The sequence below is a fragment of the Ascaphus truei genome, chromosome 2 (assembly GCF_040206685.1).
Source record: "Ascaphus truei isolate aAscTru1 chromosome 2, aAscTru1.hap1, whole genome shotgun sequence".
In the NCBI taxonomy this organism is placed as follows: Eukaryota; Metazoa; Chordata; class Amphibia; order Anura; family Ascaphidae; genus Ascaphus; species Ascaphus truei.
The window spans coordinates 369,388,801-369,411,917 of NC_134484.1; the positions used below are offsets into that span (position 1 = coordinate 369,388,801).

Here is a 23,117-nt window from a genome sequence, read left to right on the forward strand (position 1 = left end):
TGAAACTGATCTACCAAAATATAACACACCCAGCACAGATGCCTGTAAGCAAACAATACAAATGAATTAAATGGTATAGACTATGTGTCTGGACGGTGGTATAGAACGGTGTCTGGCTTCTGGCGAGATGCCAGAGAGGAAGTTCTCTTAATTAATCCCAAAACGAGCCGTGCTGAACAGGAACTACATGCTGCTCATTCGGGTTGCCGGAGAGACGCTGAGACGGTGACACCAGCAGCAGTGAAGCCTTACTGTTCACACAGCGGGACGGAACGAACTTACTACAGTCTGGTACATGCTGGCGCATGGGCTTGTCCCATACAATGCTCTTATTTTACTGGCAAAGTGTGAGTGTGCATTTGTCTTTGTTCGTGTCATTAAACCTTTATTATTGGATTTTACACATGTTCGGGCGCTTTTCCTCTTTTTCTTTTTCTAATATATATATATATATATATATATATATATATATATATATATATTATTGTCGTTGTATAGGTAAAACTCATTAAGTGCATGTTTGGCACAAATTCACTGAATGCCCTTCCTGGTTTGGAATTTCTATATATTTCTATTGAAAAACTCAAGTGCCTATTTAGTCATAGTTAATCTTAATGGGAAGGACGTAAAATCATTTTTTTTTTATGGAATCTGTCAAATGGTACTCCAACCGATCAGATTGGGGGTGTACCATGTGATGCCTCACATGGTATATCTCCCAATCCAATTGGTTGGAGTACCATGTGATGGCAGTCATTTTTTTCTGGTGACATCACCTTAAAGGGAGGGAAGATTAGCCTTTGGAGATGCCACTCTCTCCGTGCCACTCTCTCCAGGCTACAGTTTAAACAAGAGAGGAAAAAGAAGAAAAAAACGTATCAAGGGCTATCCATAGTCCGAAACACGTTGGTGTGTTTTGTTTGTTATTTTTGATCCATTAAATTAGCTTTATTTTTATGGGAACGCATCCTTGTTGTTATTTGCTGATTTATCAGCACTGGGTATAGTGCTCCGTTTTTTTCTTCTTTTTCCTCTCTGGTGTTCATCTACAGAAGGTGGAACACTTGACCCTGGGTCGCTGGATACATTGGACTTGCTGCATATCGTGGACATTCATCCCATGTGAGTTTATTCCAGTTGACCTACCTTATTTGGATATTATTCTGATACTTCACCACTGTCCCATGAAATAGGATGTTTAATTTACTGGTCACCGGCAGGTGCTTATGAACATATCCTTACCACTGTGCTACGTGGGATCATAATCTACCAGTTTACATCTTGTTGGACAGTTATACAATTAATGGGTCAATTCTTCCAAACATCATTTTCATTATACTGCGGTCTTTTTTTAGAGCACCATACAACATTTTTTCATACAGTTTAAACAATCAGTTTCAGTGTGATAACACTTAGAAAACAAACAAACAAGTAATGCGATCTTGGAATTTTTTAACTGAACTTTAAAAAAAAAATGGTGATTTTTCTTAGTAAATACCGTTTTAACACACGTTTTATAGTGCGGCAAAACAATGCAAAGGCGCTCGGCAATGTACTTAATTTATCGAGGTTTAGTGAATTTAGTTAATATCTTTCACCTCTACAATGTCGATATACTGTATAGTTAAAATCCTCATCATGCTCTCATTGCCACTGTATTAAATGTTAAATATGAATAGCAATTTGTACATGCATATAAACAAATATTGTTCAAACCTTAAAAAAAAATGAGTATTCTGAAATAAAATTGATATAGCTTAAAAAAGTTATATGAGCCATGCAAATATTGTAATTATTAATACAATAAATAATACAGGTGTAGTGTGTTATTACTCCCATTACCACATGCAATTCCAAAACTGAGCACAACTCTCTCTTTATGCTGCTAATACCTGTCCCTATAAAGCATAGCATCCTGATTGCTTTGTTACATTGCTTGCCAACTTTTAAGTAAGATGAAATAATTACTCCCAGTATTTACAGTAGTTGACATTGTAATGCCATTATTCCAGTATTCTGCCTTTGGATTTTTGTGACCCAAGTGCATGATTTAGTCTTTTGTTGTGCATTAAATTGTACTTGCCACACTCTTTACCATTCCTCTAATCCACCTAAATCAATAATCATTTAGTTTACCCCTCTCTAGAGTGTGAAACATATTGCAAATCTTTGTGTTATCTGCAAAAAGGCAGACTTTTCCTTCCATAAATGTCATCACCATAGCAGCTCCTTGTTTTCCCTTTTTTTCTTCTTCTTTTTATTACATGTAAACTTCAATAAATGTTTTAAAGAATAATACAAATAAAGATAAGGAGTGCATCATATGGGACAGTAACTTAATTCTCTCAACATTTGAATAATATTTTATCCACCTCGGAAGTAGGGATGTCGGAAACTGTCCAAAATGCATGTACAAAATGTTAAGCCCCCAATTCAATTTCCTGGAAAACATTTTGCAAAGCCTGAAAGGGCTTATAATGTATTTACATTGGTAATCTTCAAATGAAATATCGCCAGCCATTGAGTGAAACATGGGGTGTGCCCTATCTAAAGTCTCAGCATTAAGTGAATCTAGCGATTTTAGAAAATGTAGCCAATTAACATATTAAATGAAATTTTAATGCACATTGACTTAATGCTTGGTGATTCCAATGCAAACTGTGACTCAGTCATGGCTTTTAACCCCCAATCAAAAAGGGCATATTTTGCAACCTCGTGAAAAAGATTCTCACATCTATACTCAGGAGCAAAACATTAATCAGATCAACATCACAATTCAACTTTTATGCCTTTTTTAGTATAGCCTGGTCCCCTCTGGGTTCCCCTTGTCCTCCCCTTACCTCCGGGAGCGCTGCGACAGTGTAGTGCAGCTCCAGGTGGTGCAGGTGCCGGCGGAGACCAAGGCGGACCCGCTGTAAGTCAGGGAGGCAGAGAGGTCCCTGACTTACAGCGGGTCTGCCCTGGTCTCAGTTGTGCAGGGAGCGCTCCGGTGCTCTTGGGGCTCCATGGTGGGATGCCAACAGGGCACGCACATGCGCAGTACGGTTCACGCATGCGCAATGATGGACCAAGCTACGGTGGCCATCTTGGTACACCTCACGCATGCGCAGGAGGCATTGCAAGTGGTGGCCATTGCTCAAATAGCTCTGCAGGGGAACTACAACACCCAGCAGCCACTGGGGTTGCAAGATCAGGTGGCTAAGCTTAGTCAAGAGGGCTCTAGATTTCCCTGCTCATCAGATTGATACATTTGGTGCGCTGCGAACATCACAAGTCGGAGCTGGGACACAGAAGGGTGAGGGTGAGTGTGCAGGGTGTCTGTGGCCCCTGCACTAGGCCAGAGACCCCCTTATAGGCCCCATCTAGGCCCTGACTCCCACTAGTTTGTGGATACTGCAGGGACAGACCCTGTAGATAGGGACATTGCCCCTTTATTGAGTGCAGTGTCTGGGACACAGCAAGAAGACACCACGCAGTATCTGGGACCAGACCACCCCACGTGGAGGCAGATGACTTTTCTGACGGTGACAGCATGGGACAGAAGGGCCCTTTCTGTAGTCAGCGGTAGCAGGTGCTGGAGCACCTGGCAGGTATAAGACAAGTCATCAAGTGCACCAACTATACTTTACTCACTGTGGGCAGCGCTGTCACACACTTCAGGGTGGGTTGGCTACTCTGGACACCAGGTTGGTTAGGTGCCCAGGGCCCTTCAGGAAGTTGTGGGACACTCTCACCGTGGTGCGGACTAGGTGGTTGGACATTGGGATACGGTGAGTGGGTAAGGCCATGCAACGCCTTAGTTATATGTATTATCGTGTTACCAATTGCCTGTCAGTAAACCTGTTATTATATACGCTGTGTGTACTTATTGCATCGGGTCCTGTGAAGGGGTTATCCAGCACTGTCAGGATCCCTCACAGGTGGAGGCGCTATTACCAGATGGATCAGGTACATCCCAGGATCCCAGGAGCGGAGGTTCAGGCCTCCTGTGAGCCGCAGGTAAAGCAGCACACACACACACACTCAGTAGCCGCAACATCTCCCATAGAGTGGGGGAGACAGCGCTACATTAGAATTTGACCACAAACTGCCTGAAGATCTCCCAAGCTATATATCTATACAAGGATTGTTGCTGTTGCTGGAGATCCAGGCCAGGATTTAAATGCAGGTCAGATATGGAAGCCAGCTGTATTTAATTAAGACTTGAAAAATTATTTCACATTCAATTTTCCATTAAAAGTACTAGCAATACTTTTAAAAAGTGCAAGACATAAGTGAAACAAGAGTTGTCCACAACTATAATTTTTTCTGTTTGTGTGTCTCAAACACATCTAGTATATTTGTTCAGGACATAGTTGAATCCTGTCTGACAACAAATGTGCGGAGTAACTTCCGGATTTCCTCTTTCTATCTCAAGTTATTATGCAAATACAACTGTATGCTCATCTGCATGTCTTAGGCAGGTCAAGTTATGAAAGACATTTTTTTTTCATGAAAACACAATGGGATCCTTTGAAATGATATCTCACTTGTTTTGACGCTGTATTTTATGGCGTTCTGGCAAAGTTGTAAGAGTTTCTGATGGGGCTCTCCAATGTCCTTAAGATTCAGATCCAGTAATTTTTTAAGTTGCTCCGGTTCTTGCCATTCACAAACCTAAATAATAGGATATAAGTATCACATTTGGGTATATGCATTCAAAGCACAGCTAACTACTAGACAATGGAATTTTCAATAAGTAGAATAGAAAATGCAACTGTCCATCCCTTTGCTACTTTTTGTGTTTCCATGGCCATGATATTATTCTGTTCTACTGTAATTCCCATCTTCTCTGTACCGGTGATATCATTTGATCTGCCTAGTGACACTGTGTGCTCATTTGCATGTCATTGCCAGAATCCCTGGCTGCAGTGGAAGCACTGTATGCTAGGAGATAATTGTCAAAAGCAGGATTGCAGATCTGTCTGAGACATGTGGATGTGCTCACAAGTATTTGCTGTGCACTGTAAAGCGGAGAGTTTTTGTAACTTTTTACCTAACATAACTTATTTAATGTGTGGTTGAAACCTATCCCACCTTCATATTGCAAAGCCATTATTCTCACAATAATGCGACCCAAAAGGTTGAAATAGCTGTCTGCGGGTAGGTAATTTTGTATGCTCCGACAAAAGCAAATATAATGGTATAAACAAGATAAAAATATATGCCTGAACACAGCACACCATGTCTATTAAAATGGAAACATCAACAAAAGTGTTCCTTCTCCCCCCCCCCCCAAAATTATGAAATGCACCATTTATGATGTCAGGTTAATGAGTTAGTAATTTACATTTGTTTCACTGTTCTATTATGAGTAAAGGGAGCTGAATCCCAAAATTATTTCCCCTTTATTGCTCTTGCTCTAAAGGGTAAAGATAGTTCAATTAAAATGTTGAGCTGCAAGGTGTATGTGAATCATCCATCCTTCTGCAGCTGTACACAAAACATTATACCACCTAGTAAAAGCAGATTAGAAGAAAATGATGCCTAGTTGAGGAATATGGCAATCAAAAAATGAAAACTTTTCGACATACAGTATCTTTACATTTATGGCCACCTAAAAAGAATTTGCACATGGTATAGCAAGACCTGTTTTGTGAAGGAGACATAACAGCTGGAAAATTCTTCTTCAGTGGGTCCATTTACCTAATACTATACTGATCATTGATAAATTGCTTGAAATGTAAAAATGTATAAATACATTGCAAAAATGTTACAGTCCAAGCTACTAAGCTATAAAAGTGTGTTTCTGACAAAGTTACCCCATTGTGGGAAATGCCATAGAAATTTGCATTAGGATACAAGCCTTGGAGATGTAACAAAGGCAGAACTTAAATATAATGGAATAATACTGTTGAGGCCATTATGTCAACATGCATTTAATATAATGTACCAAAACTTTTACCTTCTCATTTACATCAGATGCTTTGTGCACAACTTCGTCCATTATGATCCTATATACCTCTTCAACAAATTGTTCTCCAGCAATGCTATCGATTATTGGTCCATTCAATATGACTCCATCCACAAGGACTCCATTATTTTTCTTATTCTTTTTTTCCTCGATGTTTGACTCAGCTGAAAAACAAAAGGATCTCAATTAGAAATGTTGTGTTTCTGGGGAATCTGGTACGCCAAATAAAATATTTTCTTCCAAGTAATGGCAGGATTATGCTTTTTATTCCTCAATTCAGCTACTATGTGGTCTTTTGAATTACATATCTCAGTTCAATGTAAATGTAAATTTTTCAGTCATTAATTAGCATAACCGTACAAGTGAGGACATCATGAAAATAATTATATAATATAGCAGGCGTTATTTCAAACATGTTTTAGACGTCTCTGCTAAAAACAGATGCTATCTTATTATTTAAAGATGTGTTTGATCCCTTAAAAATAATAAAACATATAAATACAGTACTAAAAACTACGACTCCGCTAAATAAATAATGGTGTGCCATATATACTGTTTTTCTAACTTGTACTGTTTAGGTGAAAACTGAACAAGGGAGTTTGAGTTCTTAAAGTAAATGTTAAAAACAACATCTGGGAAGATCTTGTATGTTCAGTAAAAGATTTCACTAAGAAAATGTAATCTGTGTTATGTTCTAAAACAACTGTTTTTGTTACATGGGAATACAGATAGATTATTTTTGGAATATAGGTGACAAACTTGCTTATTCAACTTTATGCATTTATATATATGCACAATTATTATTTACTGCATCATTTGTATTCATATTTTGTTATGAAACGCCACTTTTACTCCTCGGTTTTGTATTTTTGTAATTTGTAAACCTTATTTGTTGCCATTTTTTTCATATTGTTTCTCTCTCTACGAATTCTTGGCACATTTGTTAGTTACAACATTTTAGACACTTGACATATTTGCTTTGCACTGATTATTTGAATTGTTAATTTTCCATAACAGGAGGGCAGACACAATTACAAATATTTGTTGTAGTCTGCTTCTGACTAAATTCTAACTTTTGGTGCCTGCCTGTAACAGGGGGACTTGATTTGCTTAATGATGTTGTGAAAAAATATCCTGATGTGCAATATATATTACTGTTATGTTAGACCCTTTGGATTTAATTGATTTATATTGTATTGTATGTCTTTAGCAAAAATGTTCAAGTTATTCAGCGCTCCTCGTTGAAGGGAAAGATAAGAGGAAAAAAGAAAAAAGCACAATAGTGAAGTACGTTCTAAGAGGTTTAATGGGAAACTTACAGAGACAGTAGGTGAGGGAGTAAGTGCTGTAGATGGCAGTGCTTGGTCACAATGGGTGGTACAGTAGGAGTGACTGAGTGTGGGACAAAAGCCATGAATGCAGGCTATTGGGATACTTGATTTGTGGGGTCAGTATTAAATGAAATGAAAAGTTTAACACCATTTACAGAGGAAGAGACGACATTGAGGCATGAGTGAGATCAGTTGTGTATGTCTGGCTTCAGGCTATGGGGAGATCCCCAGCAGCGGGAAGGAATAGATAGAGGGTGTGAATAGAGGATTTGTTTGGGTGTTGTTTGTTGCAAGGTATAGAAGTTGTTGGGAGAGAGCTGTATAAATAATGGTGCAGTGGAGAAGTTGGAGAGAACAGAGACATTCACAAAGGAGCAAGGAAAAAGTAAACAGAAAAAGCAATAGGTAGGGCATAGTAAGATGCAGGAGGAGAGACTTCCCAGGTAATGGAGGATAAAAGTATACAAATAATCAGAGATGTTACAAGTTAATGTCTCACAGTGGCTAAGTTGTAATGCAGAGTCCAGATCTTCCTCCAATGTTCACCTCCAATTTCAACTCCAAAATTAACTCTTGTAGACACTTTAGATATGACACTTAAGATGTGACTCTTTTGATGTTACACAGCCATGCTACAGTGACTTAAGTACCCTAATCACATGCACTTGACTAACACTTAAGGGAGGGGTTTGCCTAATCAACTCAGACATACCAAATAGTGAATTAGATAATCAATTCTCTCTCAATGGATTGGAGTCAGCACACAGACACATACCTGTTTGAAGAAATTAATCAGATTTTAAAGGTAAGGGAATTTGCACATGTTAGAGATGCAAACTTTGAAAACTCTATAGCTCTTATTCTGTAAGGTGCGATGACATGCTATCATAGAAAAGTCTTATTAAAGTCAATGTGGCTTTTCTGCAATAGCATACCATCTGCATTTATCACACCTTACAAAATAAGGGCCTATGACTGCCCTAACTGCCCCTTCCCATTTCTCAAGCAGAAAAAAGAGAGTGCATGAACCCTCATTGCATAATACCCCAAGCTAGACTTTCTGCAAGGTAAAACAAGGGTGGACACAAATATAAAATACTTAGGAGCCAATCAACTATATCACACAGACACACACACACACACACACACACACACACACACACACACACACACACACACACACACACACACACACACACACACACACACACACACACACACACACACCTCCCCCTGCCATAGTGTGCTTTGAAAGCAGGCGCAGACAGAGTATGGGAGGGCTCAAACTAGCCCTGTCCCCTCCAACTAGATCCGCCTCTAGCCCTCACGTGCCTCTGCCTCCTGCACTCTAATCCTACTGGCCCCCTGACTGAACGGCGTGTCAATTACTGTGCTGCCGGTCCTAGTGAGGCAGATTCGGCTTTGATGTCACTGGGGAGCACATCAGTAATTGACAGGTCAGTTATCTTTGCCCACTGCACAGGTGCCAGGGGGGAAGTTTTAGAAACCTGGGATTTTTCCATCCCTGGTAAATACACATACAGAACAAATATAAAATCAGAGCTGATACAAAAATTCAAGGATCTCCAATAGCAAATGGTGAGTTCTCAGAGCGCAGTACCACAAGAAAGCAGCTGATGATGTCAATGGTCTATCAGTGCTCTGCCTCTTACAAACTGGGACTCTTATTTCCTATTGAGAGATGCAAAGTGGCAAACTGGAATCTTCTACTTTTTTGTGGATAGCGTTGACCACATTATGAGGGCATGACAGTCTCTTGCTGCAAGTTATTATAACAAGCTCCTCACCACTACCACATGCAGCACTTATCATCTGAGATCTGACTCCAAAAGACTGTTGGTTCAGCAAAAGTTCAGCAAAGTACTTGGCCGCTCCTCCTTCTCTTACCGTGCACCTCACAACTGGAACAATCTACCAGAAACTCTCACATCCACCACCAGTCTAAGTTCTTTCAAAACTACAGCTGTTTCACATTTTAATCTGGTCTGTAACTGTTACATACGCCTATAATATATATTATCTCTAACTGTGCATGCAATGTCTTATATATAATGTATACCCTGTCCACTTATGTAACTATGTAGTGTAACCATGTATTATTTGTCATCTTAACTCTATGCCCAGGACATACTTGCAAACAAGAGCTAACTTTCAATGTATTACTTCCTGGTAAAACGTTTTATAAATAATAAAAACATATTATTGTAAGTCTAGAGTTGCCTGATAATGTAACAAGATATTAAAAAATCTATGGAAAAAAGAGAAATCAATGGATAAAAAGACAGATAACTGAGGAGTCAGATAAAAACAGAATTCTATGATAAAACAGTCCCAATTTAAAGTCATCAAGTGGCAGGACAGATACAGAGACTGCTTTACAGCTAGTCTGGGGAGACACAGAGAGAGACTGCTTCTCTCTGGGACTTCTCTGTGCAGCTCTATCAGACTGGCTGGCCTGGTAGATTAACTCTGCAGGGGTCCTGCTTTAATCCTCCTGGGCCACAAAATGTACTGTTTTGGGGCTGATAACGGACCACGGATTTTGGCATGTTGGTCCGTGATGCCGGGGATAGTAAGTCTTGCTAAATTTGTAATATCTTATATTTTCTATATTCTAGATAAGTGGTGGGCAACATGATAGACGCGAAGGCCCGTCAGCCCTTAAACGTGCTGCACATAATCTATTGAGATATAAACCCTCCCTATATCTCCTCATATTACCTCATATAACCTCTCTGTATAACATCCCTCTGTCTCTGTGCTGAACTCTCTCTCCCCCACTCTCTCTGTGTGCTTATGTCTCTCACTTTTTCCAAAACCTTCCCCCTCTTTCTCACTCTCCCCCACTAAACCTCACACTCTCCATGTTATTTCCTGCTCTGCATGTAGCTTTGCCTCTGTTTGTTGCTCCTCTTCTTGTTCACTCAAGCTGCAGATTAAAGGGAGGAAGGGCTGGAAAGAGAGGAGACTGGGGGTCGCCTGGGGGTCACCTGTTATCCACCAGTGTTCTAGACCAGGGGTACGCAAAGTTTTTAACTTGCGCCCCCTCTCCTCCTCGACTCCGGCATCAAATAACATCACGGGGTCATGATACATCCCGTTACCATGGCAACATGATATCACGTGACCCCATGGCGTCATTTGATGCCGATTACCATGGCAATGCTTCGCCGATGATCAGGTAAGAGAAGCTGCAGAGGCCGTACGCGGTCCCCTCTGAACTTAATTTAGTGCCTTGTAGAGTGTGGGACCCTCTGTAGCTGCCGCACCCCCTCCCCCCCCATGAAATTCTCCTGCCCCCCCCTGGGGGGCATGCCCCCAACTTTGCGCACCGCTGTTCTAAACAATAGATATCCTCTAAATTTTTCAATGTTTTAGAAGATATATTTTCATATGTTCTATCTGTGGCCATGCCTGTTGTCGCTACTAGTCTGCCCTCACTGGCATGCAAGTTCTGGTAAGAGCAGGCAGTGCCAGTACCAATTATGGGTTTTCGCCACACAGGCAGCTTTCCTTGAGTGAAAGGAGAGGAGGTAGGGCTAGGTCTGTGTTCTGCCAAATCCTGGGTTCAGACCTAGTACCTTCCCCCCTACTGTACTTAAGGGAGTTGCAAACTCAAATTTTTAGTGTGTCTCTACCGTGATAGAGACAAAGTATCACACAGGACTGCTGTGCACTGGCAGACCCTGGTCCTTTTCCCTAAGGGGAGAGTAATGATCAACTTTTCCCCTGGTCCTGATAAAAGGCTAGGGAAGAGTAGGGACTGCTGCGGGGGCCCTTTACCCGTAGTGAAGGTCCAGGGACAATCCTAAGTTTGGAAACCAGAACAGTGACTTTATTGGGCAGGGACTGCCTTTATTCTGCGCAGAAGAATAAAACCGGTTCCAGTTTAATATACCTCCTTCCTGGTGTGTGATCTTACTGGGGGGAGAGGTAACTGTTTCTACTGTAGGAGATTGCCTCCATACATCTGGAGCTTACAGAAGATGGAGGCGCTGTTTACCATGGAGTAAATATCAGGTATATACCTCAGAAGCCTGTCCTGCAGTCCCCACAACCATCGACGGACAACTAAGCATTCTGTGAGCCAACAGGTAGCATGCACTATATTTAAAAAATAAAGAGACTAGGACATCGCTCAAACCGTAATATCCAGAAATAATAATATAAAAAGAAATCCCGGGTGCACAATGAAGGAAATATATAATGAGAAGAAGTGACAGAAGTCACTAAAGTCCCATATTAATTGCACTCACAGCAAAAACAAATAGTGTAACTATAAGATACAAATATCCTCAATATGGACCTAAGGTCCCAGATGAAATAAACTAGTAGCTAGAGGATATAATATCCACAAATAGACGAATGTCTAAAACAAATAACCATATATCCACAGAAAAGTCTAATAGCCTAAGGTATAACAATGGCATCCACTATTAAAATCCTAAAAAAAACAAAAAACTTTAATACATCATTTATAACGTCGAAAGGCAAGTGACACAAAAAGAAAAAACATAGTGATGTTAAAAAAAGGGGTATGACGTCACTTGTGGGCGTCTGAGAGCGGGAATACTCGTGGAGTGGAGCAGCATCTGTTGGGAGTTTCTCTTGGTCGGGGCATATACACTCACGCGAGGAGCACGGTTGTATCATCTCCTTTGGCTTATTGCTTATGTACTTCACAATCGTGGGTACTTAGGAGCCTTTGTATGGGGGTTATACCTGTATGTACTTCCCTTAGGCGTATCATCACATATACATACAGATACATTTACATTGCATGTATTGATGACCTTATACCCAGCTACCCAGGCTTCTTCTAGTATTAGTGTTTTCCCTTACCTACCCACAGAGTATGCATGGCTTTGGTAGCAACACTAGGGACACCCTAAGTAAATATGTTATACTTATTTATATTGATTGGTATTCCTTACCTAATTGATTGCTACCCCCATCCCCCCCACTCCCCAACAGGGTTTTTTTAACATCACTATGTTTTTTCTTTTTGTGTCACTTGCCTTTCGACGTTATAAATGATGTATTAAAGTTTTTTTATTTTTTAGGATTTTAATAGTGGATGCCATTGTTATACCTTTGGCTATTAGACTTTTCTGTGGATATATGGTTATTTGTTTTAGACATTCGTCTATTTGTGGATATTATATCCTTTAGTTACTAGTTAATTTCATCTGGGACCTTGAGTCCATATTGAGGATATTTGTATCTTATAGTTACGCTATTTGTTTTTGCCGTGAGTGCAATTGGGGACTTTAGTGACTTCTGTCACTTCTTCTCACAGCATGCACCATACACCTGGTAACAGGGGGATCTCCCATAGGGTGGGGGAAACACTGTAACATATCTATAGCTTCATAAATGGAATCTCACAAGGGAAGAGAATCTTTCATTGAAAAACAACACAGAATAAGGAATTAATAATAAGACAAGCAGACAAAGGTGAAGGGGTAGTTTGAGGCTAAAGTTGATCATTTGAAAAATGCAGTAGAATATTAAATGATAAGATTTCTTAAACTACCCTCAAATTTGTTCCCACTAATATATTTTTGTGTGAAGAAAATATTTTGTTGGATAAAATTCTGAATCAAAATTAATATCAGTTAAAAAAAAAAAACAGCAAAAAAACAAGGATTCCAATATTTTGGCATCTCCCAAGATACACAATCCACCATAATAATGTTATGGTTTTGATGGCCAAATTGTAAGATAAAGTTGACTTCTTGCTACAGAAATATGACGTCCCAATGCCGTCTTATGCATTCTACATCTATTTAATTTAAAATATATATTTATTTATTAACCGGCTGCAAAGTAATACACACATAAAATGTGAAATACAATTCAGAAAAATCAAGATAAAATTAATATCAAAGCTGATAAAGTTTAAGCACATGGATTACACTTAGCCAAGTTCTTTCAAAATGTTTAAATATTAATAGAGGAAAGTTAAACAGATCATGGATAGTTTTCACTGTAAGCTCTCATAAAATGTAACATCTTAAACATAAAAAGTTAATATTTTGAAAGTAGTAAACTAAGTTATTATATACTAGCTTTTTTCCGGAAAGGTTAAGTTCATCTTTTTTTTTTATACTGTGGCAATTACTGAAAGGGTCAGCAATTAAATCTTGAAAAAGGGAGTATTGAATAAAACAATGAACAAATATAACTTAAAAAAAGGAATAAATCAGTTACATGTTCTTTTCAACAAGAGCACAACAGTTTTGAATAAGGTCAAGACCTTTTGAATTCCACAATGCTGACATCAAAGGAGAAAAAACGCTTGGGAAATCAAGGTCATATTCTCAGGTATCTGTCACTTGCTGTGTCAATCTCAAGAGCCAAAAGACATCAGCAGATCATTCAAGAGAAACATCAGAGTAAAGCAATATTTTGCACTCACATCTAGAAGTTCTAGATTTTATTTTCTTCATGCAAACTTTTACAATGCTGACTTTGTCCTCATGGTTCAAATAGCTTTTTACTCAAACTCACACATTCACACTCTCTCACACATATACACTGTCTCACACAGACACTCTCAAACTCACACACACAGAGTGACACTCACTCATTCACACTCATGCCTCCTCCTGCCATAGTGTGCATTGAAAGCAGGCGTGGGCAGATTACGGGAGGGCTCCAACTAGCCCTGCCCCTTCTTACTCGCTCTGCCTCTAGCCCTCACGAGACTCGGCCTAATGCTCTATGATCCTCATGGTCCCCTCATTAATGGGCTATCGATGATCCAGCTGATCACACTGCTCTGCCTCTTACAAACTGGGATCCAGATTTCTTGTTGCGGGGTGCCAAGTGGCAAATATTAATGTTCCTAAGTGATTTGTGCCAGCAGTGGTCACATCATCAGGGCATGATACAGTCTCTTGCTGCAAACCCTAATATATATGCTCACTCCACTGAAACAGAGCTCAGTCAAATAACTAATGACCTCCATGCTGCCAAAGACAGAGGTCATTACACTCTGCTCATATTAGTCAACCTCTCTGCAGCATTTGACACCATGGACCACCCTCTTCTCCTTCACATTCTCCATATTCTTGGCATTCGGACCAAAAATCTATCCTGGATCTCCATTTACCTCTTCCATCATACTTTCAGTGTCTCTTTTGCAAACACCTCCTCCTCTATCAATCTCTCTGTGGGGGTACCCCAGGGCTCTATCCTGTGATCCCTTCTCTTTCTCTTTACACACTCTCTCTAGGTGACCTTATCACATCTGTTGGGTTTGAATATCACCTCTATGCTGATGACACACAAATTTACTATTCTACCCCTGACCTTACACCTACCGTACAGACTAAAGTTTCTGAATGTCACTCTGCTATATCATCCTTGATGGCCCCCCGCCGACTGAAACTTAACATGGAAAAAACAGAGCTCCTCACACATCCTACCAAACCTGGTCCTATTTCCTCCTTCCACATTACTTTTGGAAGTGCTATCATTCACCCAGTAGCCAATGCACGCTGCCTAGGATTCATACTCTACTCCTCTCTCACATTCTCTTCTCACATTCAAAAGATAGCAACAAAAAAATTGTTTTTTCCTCCACAATATTACCAAGGTACTCCCTTTCCTCTGTTGATCGACTGCACAAACTCTGACACAGACCCTTATTCTCTCCTGTCTCGACTACTGTAACCTCCTGCTGTCTGGCCTTCCTGCCTCTCACCTGTCTCCCCTACAATCTATCCTAAATGCTGCTGCCAGAATCACTCTACTCTTTCCTAAATCTGTCTCAGCATCCCCCCTGCTGAAATCCCTCTCCTGGCTTCCTATCAAATCCCGTATCACACACTCAATTCTCCTCCTCACTTTTAAAGCTTTACACACTTCTGCTCCTCCTTACATATCAGTCTTAATTTCTCGCTATGCACCATCCCGACTTTTGCGTTCTGCTCAAGGATGTCTTCTCTCTACCCCCTTTGTATCTAAAGCCCTCTCCCTCCTTAAACCCTTCTCACTGACTGCCCCACACCTCTGGAATGACCTTCCCCTCAAATCTGACTAGCACCTTCTCTATCCACCTTTAAGACCCACCTTAAGAAATACTTTCTTAAGGAAGCATATGCGTAGCTCCATGGCTGATAATTAACACCTCATACATTACTTTGGACCCTTGCAGATGCACTTACCAGAACACCCTCCTACTGTCTCTGTGCGTTCTTCCTACCAACAAATTAGATTGTAAGCTCTTCGGAGCAGGGATTCCTTTTCCTAAATGTTACTTTTATGTCTAAAGCAGTTCCCCCCTTTATGTGTTATTTATATTATTTATTATTTATAGGATTGTCACGTATCTTACTGCTGTGAAGTGCTATGTAAATTAAAGGTGCTATATAAATAAAGACATACATACATACATACTCAATACTTGCTTTGTATTAATTATATAATATTGCAAAGTATTGCATTAAATCATATTTAAAATCTTAACTTTATAGAAACCCAGATATTGGTATACGGAGCTTGAAATGGAGAGCAATAAAGAAAAGTGACTGTGGGCAGAGGTTTTTTTAACAAATGATATATGGTGTAAATAAAATGGTTCAATAAACACACAAAAAAATGAAGGGAAACACCCAGATAGGGATGAGCAATGGGTTATTGCAAAGTAATGATCAAATAAAGAAACAGATATTACAGATATAAAGAGAGTAACACATATATGTGTATGATGAGAAAAATATATTATTTTGATTGTACAATTGACTGATAATGTGAAAAGATCTAAAAATAAATAAATGGAAAAACAGGAAATCAATGGATAAAATGAAAAGGTAAATGAGGAGTCAGATAAAAACAACATGCTACTGTATGATAAAAAAGACAATTTAATGGAAAATCTTATATTTTCTATATTGTAGATCAGTCAGCCCCTCAGCCTCTACAAGGGCCGCACAGTCTAATGATATAACCCATTACTAAAGCTCCTATTCACCCATATAACTGCTCCGTATAACATCTTTATCTCTCTGTGCTGATCTCTCTCCCAGGTCTCTCTGTGCTGATCTCTCTCTCCCTCTCTTTCTCTGTGCTGATCTCTCTCTATTACCTGGCTTACATATAGTTAGGATTTGAAATATAATTAAACAAACATACATAAGGGACTATAAGAGACTGACTCATCCCGTAATGAAGAGGCCACCGCTAGCCGCAGAATGTGTAGGGAGTTGCAGTTTGCCATATTGCCCCCACAACACGAAATCCGGTCCTAGTTTTGAAGAAGCAGAGCAGTGTGAGTAGCATGAGTGCAGCCAGACTATTGCTGTAATTAGAGAGCCTTGAATTTATTTTTTAATGAATTTGGTTTAAGGAACTGCGGTTATATAACACCTCTCAGGTGAAGTTCTAATGTTCGTTCATAATAAATAAAGTCAATTTATATTAACCAGTGTGGTGCACTAATGTTTCTTTTTCTAGAAAATGGTGGTCAGTGAGCCATCAAAGTCACTGAGTAAGTTTTAGAACAAAAGGAAAAAAGCAGCGCTAAACACTAAACTAATATAAATGAGTTAATTACAAATATACATTGATAACAAACTTAATACTGCTAACGGAAGAAGGTAATGAGTCCAATATAGATATACTTAGATTTAGCAGCCAGAGTCCAGGAGAGTGTTCCATGTCCCTCCAAATGTGAGCAAAGAAGAAAAGATGTTCTCCGGCGCGTTGTCTCAAGTATATTCATTTTAGTCCAAAATCAAATAAGAGAAGATAGAAATTTATCAATACAGGTTAATTAACCCTTAAAGTTCATACATTTGAATTCATGCACTACAATTTTGCATAGCTTGTGTTGTAATTCTATTCCTATCCGGAGTGTCAGAGGTTAATCTAGACAGGCTGGGTCTCCAGTACATATAGAGTTGCAATGGAAATAGAAGAGAGAAAAGATCATGGCACAATAAATGTATTACAAAAGACTAGATTAAGAACAATATTGACTTACAGCCAATATCTGGCTGCTGGCCCTGCAATTACTAGTATGCAAATACGAGTGTGAAAGAGCTTGTTGCTGTAACATTTCCTCCCAGCACCCCTGACCGTGCGCAAGATACAGGGGAGTAGGATAGGTGCAGTGTTCCCCCTCAAGGAAATCGGAGGTGACGGGCGCAGCGGAAACACAGCGGAAGGGGACCGTGGACTCTACAATATGGGAGCAACATTGCCATCATAGCAAAGAGTTACTACCACACTATGGGAAGCTATCCAGAAACACTGTTTTATATGATACTGGCTGTAAGCGCAATATTGTTCTTAATCTAGTCTTTTGTAATAAAGTTATTGTTCCATGATCTTTTCTCTCTTCTATTTCCATTGCAACTCTATATGTACTGGAGACCCAGCCTGTCTAGGTTAACCTCTGACACTCCGGATAGGAAAAGAATTACAACACAAGCTATGCAAAATTGTAAGTGCATGAATTCAAATGTATGAACTTTAAGGGTTAATTAACCTGTCTTGATACATTTCTATCTTCTTGTATTTGATTTTGTACTAAAACGAATATACTTGAGACAACGCGCCGGAGAACATCTTTTCTTCTTTACTGAATACATTTTACCTGTTCCTTCATTTATTTTCCCATGCAGGAGGATATGTATCCCTAGCTAATTCCAATAAGGCTTTTGCCCCAAACACTCCACCGTAACTACCCTGCTAAAAGTTTGCAATGAGATCCAGTGTGGAATGGAACTGGGACAATTCACTGGTGCAATATTCCTAGATTTTGCAAAGGCTTTTGATACTGTTTATCATGTTATCTTGCTAAACAAACTCAAGTACTCTGGAATAGGGAAGCATGCTTTAACCTAGTTTCATTCCTACCTATCAGGAAGATCCCAACATGTGTCCATCTCTGGCTCTAACTCCAACCCCTTGGATATCACCTGCGGTGTCCCACAAAGCTCTCTTCTGGGCCCCTACTCTTCTCACTGTTCATCAATGATCTTCCTACAGCTTGCAAGGGTGCTTCAATACACATGTATGCGGATGACACAATCTCATATGCACATAGTCCTAACCTCTATGACCTTGGACATGTACTTCAATCTGACTTTCTGAGACTTGAAAATTAGATGTACCAAAACAAACTGTTTTTAAACACTGACAAGACTGTAACAATGGTATTTGGGACCAAGGCAACATTTCTAAAGATTCCTATGAATGAGCTCCAGATCAGAAACAAACTCTAATACTATCCTAGCCCCTGTTACTAGTTTCAAATATTTGAGCATATGGTTTGACTCCCATTAACATTTGGGTTGCACATTGATACCCTGATATCCAAAACTATGCCATACTAGGTGTACTATAGAGGAACAAATCCTCTCTAAGTCTGCTGGTCAGAAAGGGCATTGCACAGCAGATGCCAAATTTTACACTATGGGGACATAGTACAGCTCAACCCTGTTACAGCGTGATCCGCTACAACGCGGATCAGCTTAAAACGCGGTCTGCGCGTGACACCCGATTTAAAAACATCTCCAAGGTTTTTTGTTTTTTTAAATAACATTCAATGCTTTATTGCTAATGGACAAACACGGAGTCACATACGCGCACACACCCCTCCTCCCTACACCATGCGGGAATTGAACCCATGATGTTTCATATGCTGGTGCGATTCTCTAACTGCTACACCACAGGGTTGGTGTGATGAAATTGACTCTTTAAACAATCTCAACATGTACTGCACAGTGCAGTCCAACACCATTAAGTTAAAACTATATTTTAATAATAATTTATTAATGATACCATACCATGCAGGAATTGAACCCATGATCCTTCATATGCTAGTGCATTTCTCTAACTGCTACACCACAGGGTTGGTGTGATGAATCTGACTCTATAAACAAACTTAACATCTACTACACAGTGCAGTCCATCATGGTGATGGACTGCACTGTGCAGTAGATAAGTTTGTTTATAGAGTCAATTTCATCACACCAGCCCTGTGGTGCAGCAGCTAGAGAATTGCAGTAGCATATGAAAGATTATTGGTGCGATCTCTGCATGTGTATTATATAAAATGTATTAATTGTTGGGCTGTCATTGGTCAGAGAAGGGTCATGTGCAGCCTGATGAAGCAGGGAGAGGAGAGAGCTGCAGATGCTGGTAAGTCCTTGCGGAACCCCTGATCGTTGCGGCTATTTGCGATCCCGGTTATAGCGCAATCCCGGTTATAACATGGTCCCCAAGCACCGCATTATAACGGGGTTCAGCTGTATATGGCATGGCAACCCAAACGCACCTTGGCAAACTTGATACCCTCTACAACTCACTTGCCCACTTTGTCCTCCAATGCAACTACAATACATATCACTGCGAAATGCTGAAATAACTAGATTGGTAATCACATGAGTCTAGGTGCAAAGTTCATCTTTCCTGTCTTGCCTTAAAATACTATCTGGGCAATCTTCCCGCCTATCTACCCGCAAAGTTCATCTTTCCTGTCTTGCCTTAAAATACTTTCTGGGCAATCTTCCCGCCTATCTACCCGCAAAGTTCATCTTTCCTGTCTTGCCTTAAAATACTTTCTGGGCAATCTACCCACCTGTCTGAACAAGCTTATCATCTGAGATCTGTCTCCAAAATAGTCCCAAGGTTCAACAAAGTATCAAGCCGCTCCTCCTTCTCTTACTTTGCACCCCACAACTGGAACAATTTACCGGAGACACCACAGCCACCACAAGTCTAAGGTTTTCAAAACTAAAGCTGTGTAACCTTTTAATCTTGTCTGTAACTGTTACATACTCGTATAATATATATTATCTTTACCTATGCGTGCAATGTCTTGTATTTAATGTATAACCCTGTTCACTTAATGTAACTATGTATTTGTAACCATGTATTTGCCATCATAACTCTGTGCCCAGGACATACTTGAAAATGAGAGGTAACGCTCAATGTATTACTTCCTGGTAAAACATTTTATTAATAAATAATGCTACATACATTTTGTTGTATCAAATTGAACCTGAGGCATATGCACGAGGCATATTATATAATATGCATACATCTGATACAGATCTCTTGAGCAAAGGGCTAACGCCAGCTTAGATCTAGCAGATTTTATTGACACAAACCTACACCATTTAATGACACAGACTTTGTTACTTTTTTTATACTACAGTATTGCTCCAAGTATCACTTACACTATATCAGTGCTAGAGTACTAAAAAGTGCAGGAACTCTTTTTCCCCAGAACACCATCTGAAAGATGGCAATTAAACATTTGTTTCTCCATTTCCTAGTACAATAAAATAAACACAATAAATACAGTATTTCAGGAGTCAACATGCTCCCCTCCTCACCAGCTTCCCCCCACATGCTCCCCTCCTCTTCAGATTCTCCCGCACATGTTCTTCTCCTCACCAGCTCCTCCCCCACATACTCCACTCCTTTCCAGCTTCTCCCAACATGCTCCCTTCCTCACCAGTTTCTCCCTAACACGCTTGATTCCTCACCTGCTTCTTTCCTACATACTTTTCTACTTCCCTACATGTCGCCGCGAGCGTGTGCATTTTGGCCGCAGACGAGCCTTCATGGCCGCCTTATCAATATGCATTTCTTAAGCCTTTTTTCTAAGCAATTTTAATGCAATTCTAAGAACCCTGCCCCTTGGGATGTTACAATGTAGAAAAGGAGAACTGGCGTACAGTCAAAGAAGTGGGTCCCAAGGTTGATGAAGAATGATCCTTTATTTAATCCATAAAACAAACGGAGGTAAGCACCCTCCTACATATTTCGTCTATGCCCGTACACGTTATCAGGGAGTATATCTATAGCCTATGTGAGGTTTTTTAAATACTTTGTCTGAGACCCAGATTCGCACCAAAACCGGCGGTGCGCGGGCGCCTCAAAGGAGCGTCATCATCTCGATGTGACCGCCCCCCTACTCCGAACATGACGCGATGAAATGTCAACAGTCAGGTACATCCCTGGTCCCGCCCCCGGAGAATATCAGATTGCACATCCCAAGGTGCGTTCGATCTGTGATGCATCAGGGGCGGAGTTGCTAAACCGCTAGCTCCTCCCATAAACACTAAGGAAAGGAACACAGCTACAGAATGCACTCAATCCCTGATGCGCCTCCTCACATGGGGAACTACGGGCTACCAGGGAAAGTACACCCACAAGCTGACACATAACCACTCATGAATTGAGTGGAGTACGGTCCGCAGAGACAAACAGACACGCTGTCGGTCCGATACAACTGGGAAACGGACAATAAAGTAACAGAAAAATTATATAAAAAGACAATAAATACTTACACAAAAATGTGGTTAAAAACAAGTTAAAAACACCACTTATTACATAAATAAAGTTCTATCAATATATCAGAAAATAATTATTGAACAGAACCTATTAATCCTCCTAAGAAACTTGACAGTAATGAAAGAGACAAGGATAAATGAGGAAAAAAAGGTGGGAGGGGGAAAAAGGGGGGGGGGGGAAAGGGCGGGGAAGGAGGGGGGAAAAAGGGGAGGGAAGGAAGGGGGAGGGAAAGAAGGGGGAGAGAGGGGGGGAGGTGGGACAAGGGAAAAACAAGAAGAAATGAGAGGAACAGTGGGAATAACCTAGTCTATACATATATCCAATGTACTAATATATCATAAGTGATATGGAGATATATATCGAGCTTAACAATAATGTTCTATCATCCAACGGTTAATACATCCCAAAATACAATCCACAACAATCTGTAAGGAATCCACACCTCAGTTTACTGCTTACCTTGCCTCACAGACCTGTGCAGTCCTGGAACACTCCCTCTGGTATCTACTGCAGCTGTGCAAGCTATCACTGCAACCTAGCCTTCTACTCACTCATTGGAGCAGTGCCTTCACACCCTCCTCCGGGGATTGGCCCGCTGGCCTTTAAGTACTGCATCCCCACAATCCTTCTCGGCCGAGCATAACCCTTCCTGGTTTTCACAAGTGTTCTGCCACAAGCCCTATGGCTTGGCTCTGTTGTGTTCTAATCTCTCTAGTTCTATTCCCTAGTTCACGCAGAGTTCTGTTCCTGTCTCCTGTGCTGAAGCGGAGTTCTCTCCTTGTTGACTTCAGCTCCCTGTTTCCTGAGACCGGCTGCTAGTCTCATGCAGCGGTCAGTTCCTGTCTCCTGTGCTGAAGCGGAGTACTCTCCTTGTTGACTTCAGCTCCTTGTTTCCTGAGACCGGCTGCTAGTGTCGCGCAGTGGTCTGTTCCTGTCTCCTGTGCTTAAGCGGAGGTTTCCCCAGTGTTGTCTTCAGTTCCCTTGTTCCTGGGGCCTGCTGCTCTTTCTCTATTGCAGAGGCCGTGTCCTGGTTCCTGCGCTGAAGTGGAGGATTCCCCAGCCCGCTCAGGACTCTTGCACTGAAGCACTGATCTACCACTGCTGCCAGGCGGTGTGCCCATTCCGGTCTACGTATCACTTCCTGAGACCAGTACCATGGGCCATGGTCGCTGCACGCGCAGAGTCCGCTCACGCTCCTAAGCTGAAGCGGGGAACTCCTGACTACCTGTTGCTGAACTCCTGCTTGAACAACGTTTACACTGATGTCTCCAGTCCTGACCCTGGCTTGTCCACTGACGATGCTGCCTTCTCCAGTCTTAACCCTGCTACGTATGACTACGAACTGTGCAATCCGGATCAGCCTGCTCGGTCTAAGGTCGGTGCTTTTACAACCCCACCTCAGCCACGCGGTCCGACCCAGGTTTGTGGCGAGCACAACCGTGACAATATGCTCGGCCACACAAACTTGGACCGCCATGTGGTGAGGGTTGGCA

The 23,117-nt window shown here is 40.8% G+C and overlaps 1 protein-coding gene across 3 annotated transcripts in view; it reads right to left on the minus strand.

Annotated features, from left to right (window-relative positions):
• Positions 1 to 23,117, minus strand: part of GADL1 (glutamate decarboxylase like 1) — a 311,010-nt gene that overhangs the window by 217,551 nt on the left and 70,342 nt on the right. For 2 of the 3 annotated variants that reach the window (XM_075587018.1, XM_075587016.1), the window contains exons 2-3: positions 5,933 to 6,117; positions 4,530 to 4,656 (exon numbers count right to left, since the gene is read on the minus strand). In XM_075587018.1, the coding sequence (XP_075443133.1) occupies positions 4,530 to 4,656; positions 5,933 to 6,117 (312 nt within the window). The remainder of the gene's footprint in view (positions 1 to 4,529; positions 4,657 to 5,932; positions 6,118 to 23,117) is intronic. The other variant, XM_075587017.1, reaches the window with a different exon arrangement.